The sequence below is a fragment of the Leucoraja erinacea genome, chromosome 14 (assembly GCF_028641065.1).
Source record: "Leucoraja erinacea ecotype New England chromosome 14, Leri_hhj_1, whole genome shotgun sequence".
Classification (NCBI taxonomy): Eukaryota; Metazoa; Chordata; class Chondrichthyes; order Rajiformes; family Rajidae; genus Leucoraja; species Leucoraja erinaceus.
Window position 1 is genome coordinate 32,348,434 of NC_073390.1, and position 25,599 is coordinate 32,374,032.

General features: G+C 41.7%; 1 protein-coding gene across 2 annotated transcripts in view; it reads right to left on the reverse strand.

Annotated features, from left to right (window-relative positions):
* Positions 1–24,349, reverse strand: part of LOC129703533 (erythroferrone-like) — a 67,930-nt gene extending 43,581 nt beyond the window's left edge. Inside the window, exon 1 of one of the 2 annotated variants that reach the window (XM_055646089.1) lies at positions 23,485–24,349. In XM_055646089.1, the coding sequence (XP_055502064.1) occupies positions 23,485–23,649 (165 nt within the window). In that variant the 5' untranslated portion in view covers positions 23,650–24,349. The remainder of the gene's footprint in view (positions 1–23,484) is intronic. The other variant, XM_055646088.1, reaches the window with a different exon arrangement.
* Positions 24,350–25,599: the final 1,250 nt, after the last annotated feature.

Genomic DNA, 25,599 nt, shown 5'->3' on the forward strand with positions numbered 1-25,599 from the left:
TGGTGGTTGTTGCTGCATTTCTTTTGGAGTTGTCACATTAGGATCATATCACACTGTATCTCAGAATGGTCTAAATCCACACTGTGATCCAGAGAGCAACTGATTCATCTCCTGAACAAAGGTCAATTCGAGAATACTGTCTTTGACCTATTCAGACAGTAGGTAGACTCTCTGTTATTTTTCTAGAAAGTATTCATTATTACAAATCTCTCAGCCCATCTATCAAAATGTGGTGTACGTGGCTATAAATAACAATGTGCAATGGCCATCCCATAGTAGAAAGTCACATACAGGCAACTTCCACTGCTCAGTATGATGCTCATGGCCATAGAAACTAGAACATACAATGCCTCAGCATTAAATCAAGAGAAACAGGACCAAACAGCATGGAGCTTAACAACATTACAACTCTATAACATAGCGCCTAAAACATACATCCTCACATAGATACTTTATACACAGTACCAAGTAACACTGAAGCTAACAATATAAAACCCATCAACATTGAAGTAACTAATCTTCTGATGTAGAATCTGGCAACATAGAATTTTGTAGCACTAAACACAGAAATGGCAACGTTGAGTGGATGTTGACAAAATGTAACACATAAGTCTAGAAATGCACTACTTAGTAAGAGGACCAATAGCACTGGATCTAGCAAAACAGAACGTAGCCACAAAGAATCTCAAAAACTATGTCCAAGTAATGCCCAAGAAGAAACTGCAGATGTTGGAAAATCGAAGGCAGACATAAATGCTGGAGAAACTCAGGAAGGAGATAGGCAACTAGCAAATTGTCTGAAGAAGGGTTTTGACCCGAAACGTTGCCTATTTCCTTCACTCCATAGATGCTGCCTCACCCACTGAGTTTCTCCAGCATTTTTGTCCATGTTTGTAATGCTCCATGTTTGACATTTCTATGTCACTGTATTTGTTACTGCACAGTCCTAGTTTTGTTGATACTGAGTTTTCCACAATCTTTGCAATGTAAATATATAAAAATCGAACCTAGCAACAAAAGCATCAGTCGTAATGAAATTGGAACCATAGAACAGAGAAACATTCAACCTAACAATCTAGAACAGAGCAGCAGAGAAGACAACATTGGATATGGTATCATTAAACCAAATAGCATAGAAATTAGAAAGTTGTAAAATGAATATAAGAGTAACTATGATCATAAAAACAAATTTCATAAAAATTGAAATAATGAGCGCTCACAACTTCTCTCAATGTAGAAAATTGAAGCATGGAAGTTAGAAATAACTTTATTAGTTATTCCACGGTTCCACGCTCCCCTCCATATGAGTCTGAGGTCCAAAGAAAAGCGCTGTCTGCGGAGGGCGCTCAGCATATCGCCAAGGACTGCTCTCACTTGCTGCCCCAACCATGGACTGTTTACCCTCCTACCTCCCGGGAGGCGCTACAGGTCTCTCCGTTGCCACAACCAAAGCAGGTCGTAGGAACAGCTTCTTTCCGAAATTGTAAATTGTCCCTAGTGTGTAGGATCTGCTAGTGTACAGGGAGTTCACGGGTTGGTACCTCGGTGACTGCCAGTAACATACCTTAAAACCACGGACATAGTTTATGGAATATTTGGATTTTTTAATTGAACCAATCGTTGCTATGTCGCTCTTCAAAGGAGATGCTAAATGCATTTCGTTGTCTCTGCACTGTACACTGACAATGACAATTAAAATTGAATCTGAATCTGAATCTGAATCTGATTAGATTCACTCTATCTGTTATAGATAAGCGGCTGACAGCACTGGATATACAGTATCAAAGGCTGAGGTGCAACCTGACAGAAATATGTAGATTGTAAAATTATTTCCTCTGTGGCGGGTGCATCATATACAACTTATTGGGCCGCACAATGCTGCAACGGTAGACTTGCTGCCTTACAGCACCAGAGACCCAGGCACGATCTTAACTACACGTGCTGTCTGTACGGAGTTTGTACGTTCTCCCTGTGACTGCGTGAGTTTTCACTGGGTGCTCCGGTTTCCTCCCACACTCCAAAGACACCCAGGTTTGTAGGTTAATTGTCTTCTGTAAATTGTAAATTGTCCCTAGTGTGTAGGATAGTGCTAGTGTACAGGGAGTTCACGGGTTGGTGCAGACTTGGTGGACCAAGCTATGCAGAACATAGTAACGTAACTTAAAACCACAGAAACATAGTTCTAGACATGGAATAACGTTGGATGTAAAGAAACATTGAACCACATACTGTAGAACCAAATGAATTGATCAATTAATTAGTCTTGGGATAAAAAAACGCAAAATCCAGAACGTTGACATTTATTATACATATACATCATACATGTCGAAGACATTGCTTTTCAGTTGGTAACTAATGGTTTGTTAGAATAATTAAAAGCCATTTCCACTAGCCTGTTTTCTTCACATTGTCCTATAGCAACTTCTTAAAATACTTTTTTTTCCCCTTAAAAGATGGAATGGCAGTTGCCTTTTTCAATGTTTTCCATGTTTCTGCAAATTCCAAACAAAAAGCTCTCTGTTTCAAATGGTCTTGAAAAATTTGTAATGACTGAAATATTTTTGCAGACCATGACACCAGTCCCTTTGATTACTTAGATGGTCAACCCATATGTTATTTTGCTCTCAACTTTCTAAACTAGAATAGTACGTTTCTTTGTGAGATATTTTACAAGAAGCCATAATGTAATTAATGGTGAAGGCCACACAGACACAGAGGCCACAGAGTCTGAAGAATGGTCCCAATTCGAAACGTCGTCTATCCATGTGCTCCAAAGATGCTTGACTCCAGCACTTTGTGCTTTATGCCATGCAGACAAACTCTGCCTCTCAAACTTGAATTCAAAGGCACATCTAAGGATAGAATTGAAGGAAAAGAACGGGTTCATCATTTTCACCCCTTGCACACATGTCATATCTGCATGATGCATCCTTCTCACCTTCCATCTCTTAAATGGGTACAATCACAGCATGGACCATACCACTGGCCTGCATTGTCAATACGTGTCAATGCTATTCTGGGTACATATTGTTGGCACCCAGGTTTGCCAACTTCACAGGGGGTTAATGGAAATGACTGATTTTCTGATGTGTGAATAATTTATTTTGCTTCAGACAAGTGTAATCTTATTTTCCCCTGCAGTGCTATCCGAGCTATGCGGTTAGGTAAACAGACTGGCGCCAGGGCCGAGGGGCACCGATTCATTGAATACAATAACAGCAATGTAATCCGCCAATGGAAATGTCGAAAGTAAAATATTCCATTTCATTTTATAAATGTATTAAATTAGGGCACTGGCAAAATTATTATAGGCATAGCTTAAAGAAGTATGACATATCTGGGACACAATTTTCCAAAGTCTAAAAAACTTAGAAAGACAGATGTACGTGTTCAAGTAAATGACACATGCCATAATGTAATGAATATAGTTCCAAAGGTATATTCGAAAAACAACACATTTTCAATTCATGAGAGTGACTTTGTGTTTAAAGCAAACTGACAAATGTCAGGTTCTGTATGATTGGCAGAAGGAGAGGGCACTGAATTAAAAGAATCAATTTACTCCTGTTTCATGCTGTGTAGTTTGTATGTGTCTTGGTGTCAGCTTCTGTATTTGAAATGTATACATGGGCAAAAGGGAATGATTCACTCATATAGTACTCTACAGTTTGTGTGTGTCTCAGTGTCAGATTCCGTGCACAGATAGTATACACTAAAGGGGAATGAGTCACACCTGTATAATACAACACGGTTTGTGTGTAACTCTCCACTCCTGTCATTATGCAATACACACTGGGTGAAAGGGGATGATTCATTGACGTCCAGTGGCTTGTGTGCATTTCAGTGTCAATTGCTGTCCATAAACAGGGCTCATACCTGTCTGGTGTGAACAATTCCCTATTTCATAACCGCGTGTGTTGGAGGTATTTCTCCCATCATTATCCTGCCTAAGATCACCAGAATTTGACCCCAAAATAATCAATTGAACTGTTCAAATATTCTGTTGCTGCTTTAACAGCGGGCACCTACTGCCAAAGGAACAGCAGACTTTGTGAGGTACATTGATTGCAATAACTTAGTAGTTCAGTTACTTAACTGGTTTCCAGAGGTTTTGGTCTATTGATAGAGAGACGTGAGTTTGAATGCTACATTGATCTCTGGGAAATTGAAAGTCAAGTAGTAATAATTTTTTAAACTGCAGTTAAAAAAATGAGCACCAGTAAAGGTATAAAACCAGTTATACAAATCCATCTGTTTTCCATCTAGGTAAGGAAACCTAATGTCCTTCCCTGGTCTGACCTAAACATGATAACTATGTGGTTAATTCCTAAACACCTTCTGAACATAAGAATGGAACATAAATGATAGTTTTGCAATCAATGAACAAATAAATGGGGAAAATAGTTCATGTTTCTAACCAACCTTTGTACAGCAATACATCTAAACATACTATTATCACTAAATTATACAAAACTGTACATAATGTAGATTGTAGTAAATGAGTTAAATGAATTAGCAAAAGTATACAGTTCATTGCTGGAAGTTATGAGGTCATCTACTCAACATCAAAGATAGTGGTATAACCGAAAGATGATAAGAAACTGTCTGAGCACCATGGGGAATGTTTGGGGTCCACATACTGAAGCCAGTTGAACTAGCAAACAAGTACACACAAATGTTATAGGGTTGATCAGATACATGAAAGTCATGCCATGGATTTATAGCTATTGTCATTTCAGGGCAACATACATCAGGAAGGTTACATATGTCTTGGTGGAGGTATAGCATAGACTTAGTGGAATGATTTCAAGACTGATAAGGTTAAATAGTGAGGTTTGATTGTGCAGAATTTGGCCTGTCTCCTCTTCAAAACAAACTATTAAGAAATTATCTAATTGAGGTGGTTCAGATGATTAAAGAATCTGATGTGACAGAGGGAAAGAAATTCACGGGGACGTCTTGAAAAAGTGAGCATAGCCTTAAAATTGGATTGTTCAATGTGATTTCTCATATAATAGAAAATGAAAATCTGTTGACACCACTTTAATTAATCCAAAACTGAGATTGATTTATCCAGTAGAGCACACTGTTCCACCATAGAACATAGAACAGTACAGCACAGGAGCGGCCCTTCAGCCCACAGTGTTTGCGCTGAACATGATGTCTAGTTAAACTGATCTCATCTGCCTGTACATGATCCATATCCTTCTAATCCTGCACTTCCATGTGCCGATCTAAAAACCTATTAAACACCACTATCGTATCTGCCTCCACCACCACCAATGTTCTGACTGTTTACCCTCTCTATGCCGTGATTTAAATGTAATGATGGAACTGACTCGAAGGGCTAGATGGCCTATTCGGTGCTGACCTCCTCTGTTACTCCATTATACATTGCAATAAAATCCATGTTGCCCATGGCCCACTTGCTATCCAATTCCAATGCCTATGTACATTCCCAAGCCGGATAGTGTTCCCCCCTTTTCGTATGTCTCGGACCTCAATTTTTCTTCACCATCCCACCTAAAATTAGTCAGGAGAGAGGGATGAGTTCTGTCACACACAAATGATTCAATGAATGGGTTAAGATAATTCAAAGAGTGGGTCTGGAACCTGGTTCCATGAAATCTTATTATACCCAAACTTTCAGAATAAGAACAAAGATTTCCTTACATATTGAGATGTAATCTTGTATATGATAGTGAGTCCTTACATTGGCTTTGCTTCAGATAAAGACTCCTTTGATCTCTATCTGCCACAGCATAATACTGGGTACTGGGCATGGAGTTAAGGAAGAATGAGAAGGTGTCATCATGCCAACAGTCACCAAATCTAGATAAATATTGGACATAATCAAAGCACTTCTTCAGTTCAAAGGAAAAGCTTACTGATAATGAACAGGATGAGTAATACAGAATCAAATTCGCACGTCAGCTACAGCATGATTTAGTTGGAACCTAAAATCTCCCGCTGCAGCGTCCCATTAAATATTCACAATATGGGTGGGATACAGAGTATGACATTCCCTACACAATTACATCAAATATTCCAAATGCAAAATTGACAACATTGATAGAATTAAACCTTCTCTCCCCTTAATATGTAGAATAATTCCAAATGCGTTGTGTGCAAAAAAATGTGGGGCAGACCTGATCTAATCAATTACCATTCCAACAGCCTACTCTCAATCATGAGCTAAATGATGGAAGGTACGGACAATATTGTTATAAAGAGGCACTGTCATACCAATATGTTTCCCACTGATAGAGACAAAGTGCCGAAGTGACTCAACAGGTCAGGCATCATTACTGGAGAACATGGATTGGTGATGTTTCGTCAAAACACTTCTTTAGAGTGAAGAAGGGTCTCACTCCACGTTCTCCAGAGATACTGCTTGATCTACTGTGTTATTCCGCACTTTGTGACCTTTTGTGTATTAACCAGCATTTACAGTTCCTTGTTTCTACAGCTTCCCACTGATGCCTATTTCAGGTTCCATCAGGACCATTAAACATCAGAACTTACAAAGATGTTGTCCAACCTTGAACAGAAAGGCTGCAATCCTGCAGGGAAAGTGAGGGTGACATGGGCAGCATTGGCTGGGGGTAGCATGAAGCAGCTTGCATAAAAATAGACATTGGGGTCATGATAGACTAGAATCGATTCAATCAAAAAGTTGGCCAATGCTTTTTGGAGAAAACATTTCGAGTCATAGCTCTAGGAGTTTCTCAGAAAGTTCCCTATGAGCAATCTTCCCCAGCTGCTTGGGAAATGACTTTCATCCATTATATGGATGGATTTGGGAATGAACACGGCATTCAGCTCCATCACAATGACCTTCTCATTTAGATGTGGCTCAAATAACAACCAATCATAGGCTGGCAAATGTAGAGTAACACAAATACCAACTAATGGCAGGAAGTAACCTTCACCAATATGGCAGAGCCAAAGGTTGACATTCAGTGCCGTCTGTATCACTAAATCCTCCCACCATCAATATCCCGGGAGTCATAATTGATCAAAAAAATAATAAGATCAGCCACATATAACTGTTGTGACTACAAGAGTACGTCAGAAACTACATGCCCTGCAGTGTGATTCACGTCCTAAATACCCAAAGCCTTTCATCATCTATATATCACAACACAAGAGTGTGATGCAATAATGTCCACTTGCTCGAGCAATGCACAAGAAGCATAAGGAACCAGTCAGCATGATTGGTACTCTGTTTGCTATTTTGAACATTCACTTCTTCCACTTTTGTGAGGAAATTAGGTGCTGGTCCAAATGATGGAATTCAGGTCAACTGATATTGTAGTGGAGCAACTTAGCAGTGCAATAACAATTATATTATGGTAAATAGCAAGTGCCGTGGCAGCAACCATTGAAATCCAACCTTTGCTTTATTATTTGTACAGTTCTCATTAAATTATGCAGATGTTGATCCTGAGACTCACAAGGTCTGATTCCAAAGATCACAGATTTCAGCTCAACATCACAATCAACTTGACTCGATCTAAACACCGTTATGTCCATCACATGACGCAGCAGCTCTGGCATTGTCATGTGAATCAGTCAGCTGTAACTATCCTAGAACCCAGAATTGACCAGAGTGTCTGGCTGGCTGTTTTGTGATGCCAGCTCACGAATTTGGGCAATAATCAAGAGACCTTCGTGAAATTTCCAATTTCCAGTGAAATTCCACTCTTGGTTATGCTAATAGAGCCCACTTAACATGTAATCAATGCTGCTAAGCAATGGCCTGCTAATATTTCTGTTTTTGCTCTGTGTGATGTTAATGTTCGTAAGATTCCAATCATTGGCATTGCCAACTAACCGAGAAGACGGTGGTGGCCATGTTCGTTTGAACTGCTGTAGGCCTTGTGGTGATGTTTTTACACAATGGTGCTAGATGAGGAGTTTCAGGACTTTGGCACAGCTCTGCTAATAAACAAATAGTGATTTATACCCAAAGTGTTGTACTTAATGACCTTAAATATGAGTCGCTAAGAAAATGTGTTCTGTATTTGAATTCAGTACAGGGAGGGTGGGAGATGACTTGAAATCCCATAGTATTCCATGTAAGTTTTGGCCAAGATATTGTAACCAGAGAAACAGCTGTTTGTGGGAGTGTTAGGTGTTGAAAATTTATTAAATAGACATCTGAGGCCAGCCAAGAGGTGATTTATTGTCACAGGTAAATATCACTCCCTATTTTTGCTTCCTGAGTTAAGGGCTGGATTAATTTAAGGCTACTGGAAAAATAAAGTAACTTGATAAATAAATAACTTAAACATAAATACATAATAAATAAAACATATTAACTGATTTACTAGACATGTTCACAAATTAAATATCTGCATACCTACATGAAATTGAAGTAAGCCACATGACCCATTGAATCTATGCTGACACGGAGCAACCCCATCTCCCCACTTATTTCCTTGCTGCCCATTCTCTCCCCTGTCCGTTAAAAGCTTCCCCCCCCCCCCTGATTTTCCCACCCACACCAAGAATAATTTACAGGGGCTATTTAACCTAACAACTATCATGTCTTGGGGATGTGGAAACAATCAGGAACACCCTGCAAAAGCCCATGGTGGTAGGATCGAGCCTGGGGTTGCTGGACGTGTGAGGTCGTAGCACCACCTGCAGCACCACACATAGAGGTATAGTCATAATGTCATAGAGTCATACAGCATGGAAACAGACCCCTTTGACCCAACTCATCCATGCTGACCAAGATGCCCCATCTTAACACGTCCCATTTGCCCTCTAAACCTTTCCTATCCATGTACCTGTGTCTAAGTATCTTTTAAATGTTGCTATTATACCTGCCTCAACTACCTTCTCTGGCTGCTCATTCCGTATACCCACCAACCTTTGAATGAAAGGGTTGTTCCTTAGGTTCCTATTAAATCTTCCCCTTTCACCTTAAACCCAAGTCCTCTGGTTCTTGAAGTCAGGCAATTAGTTTCTAAAATCCATTTCGACTAAGAGCCTTGTTTACTATTGTGATAGCTAACATTACTTCTATTACCTCACACATATTGAATGCAGATCATATTGGAGACTTGGAAGTTCTCTTGGAAAATACTGTTGTGGGAGTAACAGAGATTCCCCTATTGGCCCATTTTACCTACCTCTCATGCTTGTGAGGCTGTGTTATTAATGTCAGCATTGTCAGCATGCGCGAGGCTGGCCACTTGACCTTCCCCACCGAGATGTGATTAAAGCAGTTCAGAATTGGCCACTGGGCTAATTGGAGTTTGACAAGATTGTTGATGTGTCAAGCACTGCATGTTGTGGCTGCAACTAAGAAAGAATTGGAGGGGAGGTCAGAGCATCTGAGCCGTTAAGCCCCAGAGTTTATTTCATTTGAAAAGTCTGCTATCTCAGTATTAATAGCAATGGATTTCCTTCTCTTTGAAGGGGGCAGGGTAGGGATGGGGAAACCAAGCTTCTTCCAACATGTACCAAATGCTGACAGGACAACAATGTGGGTAGGATGTTTTTCCTTGGATAGGAGCTGCCACAGTATCACAGTCTTAGGGTGAACTTTTGTAACTTTGTTGGTGTAAGAAATGTGGCGACTCTTGTGTACAGCCTAGGTGAGGTCTGCTGTGTGATTTTACCACGTTGCATGCAAAACAAAGCATTTCACTGTACTAGGTACATGTGACAATAAAGTCATTGCATCATTGAACTGAATAATTGAATCCAGGCGAAGACATTTTGGTGAAGAGTGTCGTGAACTATGAATTTTACCACAAAAAGTAATGGAGGCCAATTGATTAAAATTTAAGAAGGAGATAGATAGATTTTAACAAGGTATTAAGGGGCATGGTGAGATACCCGGAACATGAAAGAGAAGTTGGAATGGTGGCATTGTTTTGAATGGCAGAATTGCCTACTCCTGCTCCAATTTTCTAAGTTATTGGAAAGTTTAAATTTCTATATTTCAAACTAAAACTGAAAGAATCCTGGTGAAACTGATACCTCTCATTCAGATAATTCAGCTATTCTGAAAATCCTTGGTCTCTCTGTTCCTTCCCAACAACCAATCAGTGGTAGACTATTAGCATATTGTAACTTCTTGTCCTATTTTTAACATAAATTATCATAATTAACACATCTGTGATGACATGTTCACACCATGGAAGGTAAGACAAATTTTTAATTGACAGTAGAATGTTAAATTAATTTATGGTTGGACAGGTTGAGACATTAAGGTGGAGTTAAGTAGGGTGGAATTTAGGATCACATGGAAGCACTGGTTAGAATGGAGCTAGAGGTAGAAGCCAAGCCTGACATAATGGGCAGACACATCTTGAGGTCATTTCAACAGAGAAAAGTATGAGAGCTGGATATTTTAATTGGACAAACAAAGAAAAGTATTTTAACATAAAGTCATGTCAAGTCAAGTTTATTGTCCTCTGCTCAAGTATGATGAGGAACATGTACAATGAAAAGTTTGCTTGCAGAAGCATCACTGGCATGTAGACTCAGACAACACGCACGACGTAAAAATATATACATAAATTATACACGGAATGAAAAGGCTGCAAAGCACGAGATTGGTGCAAAAACACAATTAGATACAAATCCATGTTAGTGCAAGAAGTGGTCGAAAGTATTTGTTGGTGAGGTAGGTTTAGTATTGTGCTGATTGTTTTAAGAACCCGATGGTTGTAGAAAAGTAGATGTCGCTGAACCTGGTGGTGTGAGACCTCAGGCTTCTGTACTACCTGCCTGATGGTTGCAGCCAAGAAGAGGACATAAACTGGATGGTGACGATATTAATGGTAATGCCGCCATCTTGAGGCAGCGCCTTGGGCAAATGTTTTAGATGGAATGAGGGTTGTGCCTGTGATGGACTGGGCTGAGTCCACCACTCTATGCAGCTTCTTCTGTCCCCCTGCATTGGAATTGCCAGGTGAAAAAGCAGCCAGCCAAGATACTTTGTAGAGTGTATCTGTCGGCGTTCGTTAGAGTATTCAGAGACACGCTGAATCTATTTAAACTTCTACTTCTTCTTTGTGATCACATCTAAGTGCTGGACCCAGAACAGATCAACCAAGATGTTAATGTCCAGGAATTTGAAGCTGCTACCTCTCTCCACCAACAACCCACCAATGAAAACTGGAGCGTAGCCTCCCATCTTCCCGCTATTGAAATCAGTGATAAGTACCTTGGCTTTGTTGCTCAGGAGACCCTGAGATGCACCTGTGTTGATGGTCAATGACGATGAGATATTGTTACTGATCCACACTGATTGAGATCTGCCGACCGGAAAGTCACGGATCAATAATGCTGATGGGAGTGTGAGGAATGAAGAGGGATCTGCTGTATATGTGAATACATTTCTCAAGGAGGCAGGCTGAGAAAGCATATGGGTTCAGAAGGTGGATAAACAGAGATATGGAAAACAAAAGTAGAGAAGACATGATGAACCATATAAAACGTTGGTTCAGGGACTGTGGTCTATTTGATGATATCACAGCGTGCAGCACAATTCTTCACAAAACGAAGGCAAAAAAGTCCACTGGGTTTTGGCTGGTGACAGTTCTATCATTGAAGTGTCGGTTCATACTCAAGATGAAAGACTAACCCCTCCATTCATACTTAACTGCACCGCCATCACAAAGTTCAGCATTATCTCTTGGAGGTGGTCACCGCACCAATGGCAACATCAGGTTTATTGGGCATGGCAGAGGCTGGGCCTTGTATGGCAAGCGACTCACCTCCTAGTTATTAACATCTACTCCAGTAAATACAAGGTTCAGTCAAAAGTGCAATTCAATAATCATCACTGCTATTGATGTTTTGGAAAAAGTTGTACTGAACACTGCGCTATCATCAGTCACACCTCCCAGCTCATAAGGAAAGCACATTGACCATAAGACATAGGAGCAGAATTAGGCCACCTGGCCCGAGTCTGCTACTCATTTATGAAGTAGCTGAAGCAGCCATTTACCCTGGGCTAAGGATACGTCCGCATAGATATCTGGAGCCGGGATCAATGATGATCGCACTTACATGGTGTCATTAGAAAGTTGTTACCCACCATTTTCAGTTTCAGAAAAATAACTGGGAAAGCTCCCAGTTCTAATGAAGAATTAACTCTTATAATGAAGAATTAAAGTGTTAAATTTGCTTCTCTTTCCACAGATGCTGCCGAACCTGCTAAGTACTTTCAGAATTCTTTGTTTCCATTTCTGACCTCCAGCAGCTGCAGTTTTGTTTTGGTTTTCATTTATAGTTTTGATTTTGCACCTTGATAGGTTGTCAGATGCAATAATCTTGAGTGCATCCAGCCTCACCCCTCTCTCACCTTTTGCATTTGCGTCTGCAATCTGGATCTTGGCTTTGAGGAGGTTGGAAATGGTTCCAGATTTTGATCAGTTGCTAATGAGGAGGAGGCTGATGAAATGATACTTGGCCAGGTTAGCTTTTCCCAGTAACCAGGACATTCTCCCATATCACACCTGGAACAGTTTAGCTTCAGAACTGGCTTGATTTATTCCACCGATCTACATCACCACAATTAATTTTGCTTTCATAACCTTTACTTTAGTGGTTGTAGTTTTACTTGAATAACTTTTTATGCCTCTCATTATTGAAAGGTCCAGGGTCCTGATCCCAATTCAATCCCATCTTCTTCTACGTTCTAGTATCAGATTGTAATTTTTTTTTTTAATTCCCTAGTCCATTACCGTTCATTTAAAAGGTAAGTTCCTGACACCCATGTTATTGTTATTACTCAGTACACAAGGTTAAGTTTTCTAGGTCTTTGCTTAGAAACATGGAAACATAGAAAAATAGGTGCAGGAGTAGGCCATTTGGCCCTTCAAGCCAGCATCGCCATTCAATATGATCATGGCTGATCATCTAAAATCAGTAGCCCGTTCCTGTTTTTTCCCCCATATCCCTTGATTCTTTAGCCCTAAGATCTAAATCTAACTCTCTCATGAAACATCCAGTGAATTGGCCTCCATTGCCTTCTGAGGCAGAGAATTCCACAGATTCACAACTCTCTGGGTGACAAGTTACCCTGCCTACCATGATACCCCACACACTTAGACTGGTGACACTTTGCTGCCTGGATATCTCTCTCTCTAGATTTCACAGAGGAAAATTTGTGGCATGCGTTCGGCTTTTACCGTATGATATTAAATGGGTTGCAGTTTACTGTGCATTCGTCAGTTAGATATTTCCTACAAGAGAGGGTTAATATTAGATAAGGCCACAGAAAATTTTCCAAAGGGATCTCATGACTGAAATAAATTATATACATCTGACACAGGAGATCAGTCGTCCCACTATTCGTGCACAGGAGATTAGTGCTTACGCTAATGCAATGAGGCAGAATTGTGGCTGGTGACTGGGTTTCAGCTTTGGCAGAATTTTGAATTGGTTTAAGTCTGCCAGGATGATCAATCATTACAGCAATTCGATACAATTTGATAATTACCTCAATTCAGTAGATCAGTCAGTGTGGCAATTACAGCACATCAGTCAGTGCAGGAATGTGGACAGAATTGGGTACCAGAGACCAGTTATTGCAAGAATCAGATACTAAAGGCTAATCAGGGGTCTACATCAGGTACTGCTGGAGAGCATCACTCACTACAGGTCTGGTCCAACCCACCAATCACTACATTAATCTACCAATTGCATCTTCATAATATTTCTTTGTTTTTGACCTATGTTTTCAGCTTCCACTCATGACAATTTTAACTCATGCCGGGGAACATTCCCCTTGTTAACTGTTGTCTAAATGCCAGTGTGCCATGATTCAGTGCTGCATTTTTGACTGCAGTTTAAATGCCGCTGAGCCTAGACTTTACGTCTAGGCTGCTTTTCCATTAGGAGTTCAATTTGTGTAGATTTGAACTGGGAAACTATATAATTTCTTCCTCCCCTTATTACAATTTAACCAACGTTATTGCCCCTCATAACTCTGCCCTGTCATCTACCAACAAGGATGTGGATGATGCATTATAATTTCAATAGATACTTAATTCATTTTTAATAGATTATCACAAACATTATGCTAGTAAACCATGGGCATCCCAAAATACCATCATTCGTCAAGATGTGTGAGAAGCATGTTTTGAAGACATCAATTATTCTGGACACAAGGCCAAGTGTGGGCCTTTTATGGATTTATATCTTTATTTTTGCAAGTTTTTTGTATTATTCTGTCCTTGCACAATTCAATAAAAATATTTATCTTACACTTTTAGGCTGGTTGCAATGAAAACAACTTATTTATTTCAGGTAGCCTGTGGTTAGCTGCCCCAGTATTCAGATGGAATAGAGCTGTGAGTGGCAGTCAGGCACATCTCCCATATTTCAAAAATAAACGGATGCTACATAGATGCAATATCTCTCGGGAAAGCTGCCTATTCGCTGTGAGCTGTAATTAAACATGATGGGAAAATGCATAACTTATTTAGCACTGGGTTAGACCTATTTACAATGTAAAGAAATGAGCAGGAAATTGAAACTTATGTTCTTCAAAGATGGCTTAAAGCAACTGAAATGATGCAAAATTGTAAAATCTAGCATTCAGTGATGGGAAGGTTTGACTTGGTCACTTTAAAAGGATCGCAAGAAAGTTTTCAAAATTTTGATGGAGATGGTGAAGTTATTTTTGGCATTTGTTCACACTGCCACAAAGATCACATGGTAAAGGAAAATTAGTAAATAAAACTGCGATGCAGATAGAATATTAGAGAAAAAATAAACGGCCCATTGAAACAAACTGTTTAGATCTCCGGAGAAAGAACTGGATGTGCTTCAAGATGGAGTTTTGGGGGAATATGGTAAGAATTATGTAATCAAAGAGACAATCTTTTGATATCCAAACGGTTCAGTTCCAAAGATGCAATTTTCAATCCAGCCAAAAAAACAATATTACTATATTATCTGCTGATATTCAGAACAAAAGACATGAAACCTTGTGTGCACCAGTACTCCTTAATCTCGATCCATGTAGAGTTTTCTGCATTGGTATTGTACTTGGTTTGTTGCCTCTGTCAAGAGGATCCTGTTTCAGAGCCTGATACAACTCGGTGACACTGCACCACACTCACTGACGACAGTCAGCACGCAGTAATGCTTTTCTCCATAAAGCCTGTTGTACTTTATACGTAGTGCCCATTGTGCTCACAACCATTGACTGTTGATTGTTAACAATGAGGATATCTTGTGTGTGGCAGTAATTTCATCTTTAGGTTGCCATCTTATTCTCCCTGACTTGGACATTCATCACTGGGCAGTCCCCGTGAATCCATATACAATGTCTTTGTGGAAGTGCCTTCACAATGATTGTTCAAAAAGAAGGCTTGCCACTGTCATCTTCAGGTAAATTCCGAGTGGGTAATTAATTTCAATCTTGCCTATGGCTGCCATATACCGAGAGTAAGATAACATCTTATGGAACAGAAACAGGTACAAGGGAAATGAATGGTCATCATAGGACAGGTTGATAAATCTTCAGTAGCCCCGGGGATGGGAGAGTAAAAAGGCATGACGACTATTGGACAGCGAGGATGGTTAGATGAATCATAATGGGAGTCTGAGAGGAAATTAGTTGGTAGTTCTGCCCAGTCAGCACACATAATTCCTCTCTGGGGATTTCATGAATGTAGAGATTCAGTTTCTGCCTCACAATGGATGATGGGCAGACATGCGGCCTCCGTTGGAATCTAGCAGAACACCATTTTAGACATATAGACTGTATAGACATGACGACCTTCAACATCTTCCTGATTTAAGACTAGATAGGAATTCACGGTGACTCAGCGGTAGAGTTGCTGCCTTACAGCGCTTACAGCACTGGAGACCCAGGTTCCATACCAACTACTGGTTACTGGTGCTGTGTGTACGGAGTTTGTACGTTCTCCCCGTGACCGTGTGGGTTTTCTCCGAGATCTCCGGTTTCCTCCCACACTCCAAAGATGTACAGGTTTGTTGGTTAATTGGCTTGGTGTATGTGTAAATAGTCCCTAGTGTGCGTAGGATAATGTTAATGTGCGAGGATTGATGTTTCCGCACTTATATTTCTAAACTGAAAAAAAAACTAAGATATGGTTGAGATGTCATCGTCCTACTCGAGAACAAATGAAAGACAACAATGATTTAAGAATTCAAGGACACAAGTTTTAAATAATAGGAAACCTGTTTCATATGCGATTCTAGTTGACACTGTGCTCAACAAATTCACTTTTGTTTCTGGAACACCAACATTTCAAATCCCTGAGAGAATATACGGTACATTATTTTCTTTCCCAGCTCCAGCGCTTGCCTTGACATTTGGTGGAAGCTGAATTATAACGAGCTAGAAAACACTGCACTGCCGAAAACTAAGGTGTAACTGACCCTTACTCTACCTGGCCCAGGAGTGTGTACTCTACCTGGCCCAGGAGTGTGTACTCTACCTGGCCCAGGAGTGTGTACTCTACCTGGCCCAGGAGTGTGATGGTGATGGGACATTGTAGAAGTTGCATTCTACATTTAAATACTCTGCGAGCATTTGATTGGACATCTTGAGAGCACTTTATTTTAGACAGTATACAAGGAGTTTTACTGTGTATCAATGCCACATTATACCTGGCCTGTGGATATTTGATAGTGTGGAAAGGAAACTCAACTCCACAACACATTTATACTATAGCTGGCTAGCAATTATTTGTGGGGAAGTGTAGAAGGAGTTTCATGTTATAAGTGACGCAAAGTATACCTACCTCAGGGAAGATGTTGAAACCGAGCCAAGGTTGCATTACTCTGCGTAACTAACCCATAACAGAGCTCCTTTGGGAGCGTTTACTGGACCATATAAAAGGAGAGTTACTCTCTAACTACATCATACTCGAAGCTTGCCTCAGATAATTTATTGTGGTGGCTTAGAGGGAGATTTATTCTGTACCTACTCCATGCTGTACCTGACTCCAGTGTATCTGAAGGGGCCTTGGAAAGAGAGCTTTTCTGTATCTGATCCAAACTGTACCTGGCCTCAGATTATATATTGGATCAGCTGAGTAACGTTCTGTATCTCACCCACACTGTACCTCGGACAAAATACAGGAAGCCTGACTTGGTAACAACTCCACCTTGTACATCACATTTGCAGAGGGAGCGTTAGCACTATGCTCTGCAATTAATTTGTGCCTTAACTGCAAAGTTAAAATATGTTAGAAAAATACAGAATGAATTTTACTATTAACTAACCTGGAGTATGAATGGCCTCAGTATTTGATGGAACAGAGTGGAGGAAGCTTTACTCCATCATTAACCCATACTGTACCTGATCAGGGTGTATATGGTGAGATAGTGCTGGGGACACTTTACTCTGCCACTAACTCGCTATATGATTGTATATGAGATGAAATCACTCAACGTCTGTGAAGGGAAGGTTTACACAACCATTGCTCGTTGTGTTCAATATATTGATTTGAACCCATGAGCGAACAGCTTGAATTAGATCTGTAGAAAGCTGTCTCAATCGATTCCTCTCTTATTGGATTTGGATTTACTATCATCTTCCAACTCCTGTTTCAGATGTGTTAGCTTCATCATCTGCCATTTGACCAATGGAGCTATCATTTTCCTCATCAATCTGTCTCATTAACGGGCATTAAATATATAAATTATTGCAAAAATCCTCCAAAATCCATGTTTTAACCTCCCAGTTGCTTTACCTCAAGTACAAGCTACCACTCCATTGTTAAGCATACGTGAGTAGCATAGGTCTACCTTCATTGCTAGTTGAAAATGCATTTATGTCTCTGTAGACAATGAGTCAAAGGAGCAGAACTTGATAGAGCTCATCCTGGAGTTGCACAGCTCAGAAGCTGAGGTAGGTTAAAGGAACATATTGGTAAGGAACTTAAACCGACCATGCTAGTTTGATCTTCCTTTGTCTTTTATCCTCTGATGTTCTATCTTATCAGATTCACTGCACATGAGAACATTCAAAACTATCTTTTAGTATGAAGAAAACATAGCCTGAGCGTGAGAGTGACATCAGTTTCAGTCTGTGGGTGTCACCAGCAAGGCAGTGTTAGTTTCTCAACTGTGGGAGTCTTGCGATGTGCTATTTGGAAGACTTTCATCTTCATGTGCTGTAGCGATGATGCTCTCGATGGAGAATTAAGGATGTTGTTCACCAGTGCTGCAGGAACAGCAATACCTGCCCAGCAAGATTGTGTGCAAGTGATATATGCGATGGTAAGGAGGTAAAAAGCTCCTTAGGTAGGCGGCGCGACTCTCGTCAGCAGCGGCCTCTGCAGCCCGTCTGCGTTTTAATTATTTTTTGTCTATGTTTTTATGTAGTTTTTGTTATTTTTTGTTGGGGTATGTGTGTGTGGGGGGGTGGGGGGGTGGGAGGGAGGGGTAACTTTTAAATCTCTCCCTGCACGGGAGACCCGACCTTTTTTTGTCGGGTCTACGTTGTCGTTGGGGCTGCAACGAGGAGCGGCCTCCAACAGGAAGACCGGGGGCTCTGGTGCCGACGACTCACCTCACCGTCGCGGAGCTGGCCGAGTCCAGAGCAGGTGGAGCGGTGGTGGAGCGCTGCTGCTGCTGCGGCCCAACCTCCGGAGATTCGGAGGCTGCAACTGCGGGTCTGGCGGATGGCGGCACCGGGAGCCCGCGGGTCCCTGGAGGGAGACCGCTTTTCAGGGCTCCCGCAACGGCGACTTCTCCCGCCCGAGTTGCGGGGTCGAAGAGCTCCTGGAGCGGGGCCTTACAGCACCGCCCCGCGCGGCTTGGAATGGCCGCGGGACTCTGCGAGCGCACGCCGGGGGCTCTAACATCAAGAACCCGGTGTGCGACCTTGCATCACCCGGCGTGGCTTTAATGGCCGCGGGACAATTGCCATCGCCAGCCGGGGGCTTTGACTTTGACTCTGACATTGGGAGGGGGGGGGAGTGCAGTGGAGAGATAAGTTTTTTTGGCCTTCCATCACAGCAATGTGATGGATGTTTATGTAAATTATGTTGTGTCTTGGGTCTATTTGTTTGTAATGTATGGCAGCAGAAACGTCATTTCGTTTGGACCTCAAGGGGTCCAAATGACAAATAAATTGTATCTTGTATCTTGTATCTTGTATCTTGATAAGGAAGGTGTCAAGGTGATGATGGACCAATTACAGTTGCTCCTCTTACCATTTCTTGGTACCTGAAATCCTATGGTATGAAGTAAACGTTGAAGAAACCATGAACAATTGCCACAGCATAGCTGATAAATCACTAAATTACTAGCTATTGGCTGCCTGTGGTGGAGAGGATGGCTGTGGATGGGTGAATACTTGATTTACTAGAGAAGACACTGATCATACAAACTACTTTCCCATTGCTGATGTAGGAAGGTACTGCAGGTGCTGGTTTATATCAAAGATAGACACAAGGTGCTGCAGCAACTCAGTGGGTTGCATCTCTCTCTGCCAGTCTGAAGAATGGTTCTAACCGGAAACATGACCTGTTCCCTTTCTCCAGAGATGCTGCCTGTCCCGCTGAGCTGCTCCACCTTGTCTATCTTCCCTTCGATGATGTTGCTTTGAGTTTTATTGTAATTGTACCCCCCCCCCCCCCCCCCCCCCCCCCCCCAACTTTTCGGTACAACAGACAAGCGGTGGTTATATTTAGAAGGAAGTAATTTGACCCAATGACTTAATGTCACCTCTTCAGACCATAACTATTAACTCACCACGTTTCCCTGTAACTTATTCCCCCCAAGATTACTCCAATTACCCCAAAATTCTACCATTCACCGAAGCACTAAGAACAATTTAACGTACAAACCCACCTGTTTTTGAGATGCGAGAGGAGAGCGGAGCACCGTGTGTCACAGGGAGAATGCGCAAACAACACAAGAGGTCAGGATTGAATCCAATGTCGGAGCTGTGTGGCTCTAGCTCTACAAGCTGCACCACAATGCTCCCCATCCGACATATGTCCATAGGTTTACCGAAAGACTGACGAGCCTTGTGCTTTTTGACGATCAAGAGAAGATGATGAGAAGACAACTCCCAGCCCTCTATCTGTAGGCCTAGTTATCTTGAGTTATGGGTATCGTTTACTCATAATATCTCTTAAAAAGCTTATATGACATGACTTGCAAAATCCATAACACCTCCCTATTCTTCTTGTCCAAAATATTTTACTTAGTAAAAATACAACAGTTTCTTTAAAAATATCTCAATTATTTTCTTCAAATGTTTTATAATGTTTTATATTTCTGTATTATCACCTTTATATTTATCAAATATCTCATTTTTAAACCATAATGGCCTATGTTCTCTTAGAATATATTTTGCATGTATTTACCCATATCTACCCCATATTAGCCATATCATTCATTCATTCACTTATTTCATCCTTGCACCATAATTAACCCAAAGCGTACCTGGACAGCTTGATGAAAATTTGTTGTGTGAATGAAGGAAACAAATTGTGTACGGACCTGACTTGGAAATATATCATCATTCTTTCACTGAATATATATCTCCCAACCCGGCAACAATATTGGAGAACTTTAGTACACAGTTTGCAAAGATTCAAGAAGATAGCTCACCGCAAACCTTCTCGATGACAACCAGAGTTGGGCAGTAGATGCTGTCCCTGCCTATGACATAATGTTAAAAAATGACACGAGGGATGTATCTAAATTATCTTCCTATGTTATGTCCCAGCTAACCTCTGGGGAATTTAAGTCACTCACAACAGTGAATAACAAACACAACTCTTTCCTCCAAAGCAACCCCACATTTTATTTCTATCTTTAATCAACTATCTTGAGAAATGGAAATCTGGTCCATTTTGATTTCAGAACTCAATCATTCACATCACTGAGAATTTTCCCTTCAGTGTTTGCACTGCCATTTTTAGTTAATAAAGCCATTCAGTCCTATTTCCTCTCATCTCCCCTGAAATTATTCTGTTTGGCACATTTAGTTGCAGCCTCCAATGCATCAACATTGCATCCCTTATTTTCCTTATTCTTTGCTTAACCTCTCATCTGTTATGCTGTAAAGCAACGAGTATTAGACCTTCCCACTACATTGCGTGCTGTGATTCTTGCATGTGCCTTTAAAGACAGTGGTGCCGTTTACATGCTTTGGAATGCATCGCGTGCTGTGGCAATCAAGTGATATCAGACTGAAGCGTGGTATCATGTTCATCATCGCTGAGCTTTCTTGGCACACAAAGATATCACAAACTTGCAGGGCTGGACAACTCCATCTCCACAGGCAGATGGTAAAATTTGCTCTGGTTTTCGTGAGCTTGCTAGACAAAACAACTCGCTATTTACAAACATCATTGAATTTTGCCTCCAGTTCCCCCCACATTTTCATGGTCTTCTTTTTGTTTTTTACTGATTGGATCCCAACCTCTAACTAAGTGTCCCTGCCTGACCTGCGTCCAAACCTTTGATAAGGCTGCTGGTTGTCCATAATTGAACGCATAAACTCTATGAGCTGGAGCCAAAAGCCTTCACAATCTTTGGTCCATATCAAATGAATGGGACTTCTCGTGGCCTGATCCACAGGTCCCTCATTCTACCAGGTCTAACTATTAGTGGTCAGACCTCTCCTTCTCTGCTGTTAGCTGTTAATTGTCTCCCATCTCTTCTTGTCGCCCCCAATACATGAAGGAAGTGGAAAGGCTTTGGAAAGGGTGCAGAGGAGGTTTACCAGAATTATACCTGGATTAGGGAGTATTAGCTACAGGGATAGGCTGGACTGGCTGAGATTGTTTTCTCTGGAATGCTGGAGATTGAAGGGATACCTGATAGAATTATATACAATTTTGAGAGGGATAGATAGGGTAGACAGTCAGAACCTCTTCCTCTAAATGGAAATGTTTAATACCATAGGACATAGCTTTAAGGTGGGTGGGTCAAAGTTTTAAGGAGATACGCAGGGCAAACTTTTTACACACAGTGGTGTACGTCTGGGATGTGCTGCTGGCAGTGGAGGCGGATATGATAGTGGCATTTAAGAGACTTTTGGATAGACACATGAATATGCAGGGAATAGAAGGATATGCATTAGGTACAGGCAGATAGGAGTTGGTTTTGTCCTCATGTATGGTACGGATATTGTGGGCCAAAGGGCCTGATCCTAGCGGAGTCAGGGGATATGGGGAGAAGGCAGGAACGGGGTACTGATTGGGGATGATCAGACATGATCACATTGAATGGCGGTGCTGGCTCGAAGGGCCAAATTGCATACTCCTGCACCTATTGTCTCTCCCCCCCCCCACTCCACTCTTTGGACGAACCCTCTTCTCCCAGCCTTCACCTCATTCCTCTTTTCCTCTCACTTCAGTTTAGTTTATTGTCACGTGGATCCTGGTACAGTGAAAAGCTTTTGTTGCGTACCATCCAGTCAGCGTAAAGACAATACACAATTATAATCGAGCGATTTACAATATAAACTGATGGGGGAATAATGTTTAGTGCAAGGTAAAGCCAGCAATGTCTGAACAAGGATAGTCCAAGGGTTACCAATGAGGTAGATACAGTTCAGCACTGTTCTCTGGTTGTGGTAGAATGATTCAGTTGCCTGATAACAGCTAGGAAGAAATTGTCCCTGAATCTCAATGCCGCTAACCTCACCACTTACCCGCACCAACACCCTCCCCCACCCCAACCCTCCTGGAACCGTGGTTTCCAGACAATACAGTACTATAGTTCCACCCAAACATTATAGCTGCCTGACTCTGACATTGGCAAGGTTAAAAAACATAGTGAATGATACAAACCCGACCAAAATGGCCAGTGGGAGAATATGAGGTTGAGGGAGGAAATGAAAGGACAAAATGGGCTACTGAAGACCTGAACGAGAGAAGAACGAGTGGAATATGGATCTTTAGAAAGAATATGTAGATCGATGAAAAGAACCAGTGCAAATAAAAGAGAAGAGAATCAAAAGTTAAAGAACCTTTCTATCAGGAGCTTACCCCTGCTTTACTCCCACCTATCCATTGCTCTACGTATAAACCAAAGAATGCTTGCTTACTTTCATGCTGTTCTCTGTTATTTTATCTGTAAGGAATCCTAATGTTTCAATTGCACCATTGCTTACAACTGTTTCCTTAGTTCCTTAGAAGCACAATCCTTTTATGCTGTTGAAGTGCCTAAAAGGTCCAAGATCTGGAAGAGTGGAATCTAACCCAATAAACCCAGCGTCAGATGTAACCCAATAACTCCCAGTGTACAATCTAACCCAATAAAACCCAGAGTAAGATGTAACCCAACAACACACAGCTTTTCACAATCGCCTGCCTGTGGTTCAGTCACTCAGATTCTCTAACACTCTGTACATTCACGCACTTGCACACTAATTTATTTACCTGCGGGTTTTGCTCTGTTGCATACTCACCCGAGCCATACATCTCCTCGCGTGCATACACGGTCACTTATTCACACTCTCGCTCGTTGTCACACTCACTCACCTGCAGGGTCACCTACCTGCTGACTGTCTGGTACATTTATTATTTGGTCCAGACTTTTCTCGGTTGGCAGAGGTTTCCGCCCCATGGTTCTCACCGGACTCCGATCGGGATGCACCAACTTAAACAGTACAAAGTCGACACACAATGTAATGGTCAGGAGCACATGGAGTGACGTTGCCATCTGTCTTCGTGTGTTCTACTGCCAACAGCAGGAGAGATATAAGGAAGCATAAAATATTGTGAATGTAAGTTTTTTTCTTTGCCTTGGAGTATGGATTGGGTTCGCGTCACCTCCTCCGAACAGGAGATTGTAGATCCAGCTTACACCAAGGGTTGCAGTTCCCTCCAGAGAGAAGCAAAGTTGAACCCCAAAGTCAAGAGCTTCCCTCTACATGCTGTTGCTTCTGAACCACAGCCTCCAATGTTGCAGAGGCAGGAAAAAGGATGAATCTGTCTCACAAGGTAGATGAGGTCCCTTGGTGTTATTCGATTTCCTACATGCGTGGGTTGATTGTTCCTCGCCTGCTATTTGTGGGCCAGGTCTGACTGTATCTTTGGATAAAACGTTGAAGAGTCCTGATCCCTTCCTGCCTTAAAGAAGAGCGTTGGGGAGACACTCCGATAGCAAACTCAGTCCAAGCAAATAAACATTTTTATCAAAATTTCTATCCAGGAAATCTGCATTACTTTGAGAATAAATCTTCGCTGTGTGGTGATGCTGAGTCGCTCGCCGATTTCCAGCTGCTGCCTGCTCCTCCGCTTACTCCTAGCTGCATGTGCTGTCTTTGTATATTCTGCCTTCCATCTCCTTCAGCTGAATGTGTAAAGGTTTCTCTCTCTGCCTCTTGTGTAAATATCTGATCTTCTGTCAGGCTGATGCTCAGGGTCCCGCCTCAGCCTTGCCAGACAACAACAGGCTGCTTCTCATTCCACACCTACTCCAGGCTGCAGAACTTAACTCTGTCACAGCCACAGTCCTCATCAACACCGTTCCTCGGCATTTCTCGGCTCCAGAAAGCACCCACTGGGTTACACTTTATTCCCACTCAGCACCGTGTGATTGAACTGTGCCGTGTTTATGTGTACATTGCAACTGGGTTAAAAGGAGTGATTCAGTGGTGTCTGCTGCTGTGGAGCTGGTGTGCCCCTCGGTTATGAATCTTGGATCGTACACATTAGATGAAAACATCGATTCACTCCCATCTGTACAGTTTAATGTCGGCTGCACAAATGGCTGTGCCGTTGGATTGGGTCAGAACGCAGACCAGAGTTGTTGCTACTACCGTGATAATACAAGGCTCCACTGAAGGGTCGTCAACATTAGTTGTGGGGCTTCACCTCACCACATTGCTGGGAAGGTGAGCCATCAGTTCTCCTCCAGAGAAGTGACCTCTTAAATTTCAGTCATTACTTGTGGCATAATGGTCATTTAGGGCAGCTACCTCACAGTTTCAGTGACCCGGGTTCAATATGGATAAATTCGTGCCTAGTATGGGTGTCAGGGGTTAAGGGGAGAAGGCAGGAGAATGTGGTTAAGATGGAAAGATAGATCAGGCATGATTGAATGGTGTAGACCTGATGGGCCGAATGGCCTAATCCTGCATCCATCACTTATGAACATGAATAGGGAGGGACCTCCATGCGTTTGTGTGTCATTTGCTCACTCCTTTCATGACACATGGTTTTCCTACAGGTTCTCCAGTTCATCTAAAGGTGTGTAGGCCAATAGGTAAATATCCCCTAGAGCAGTGGTTCCCAACCTTTTTTTGGCCATGCCCCACCTAATCACCTCTAAAATCCTGATGCCCCCCCCCCCCCCCCCCGAATACTGACGAACTTTCTTCTTGCTTGCACTACTCATTTTAGCACGAGCAGACAAAGAAATAATTCTCACAAAATGGATTGCTTTCCCTTGAGAGAAAACGGAGGAAATAGATATTATAAGGGTAACTTAGCAAAAGCTCTTTGAATCGCATTTCTAAATCCAATTCAATAAATAAGGTTCTCCCATGACCTCGCGCAATTCGTGCGACGTGCATGAAGAGCGATGGCACGGTGATTATGTAATAACTACACAATAAAAACCTTTTTTACCCAAAAAAAATTATTTACTCAAAATAACATCTGAAAC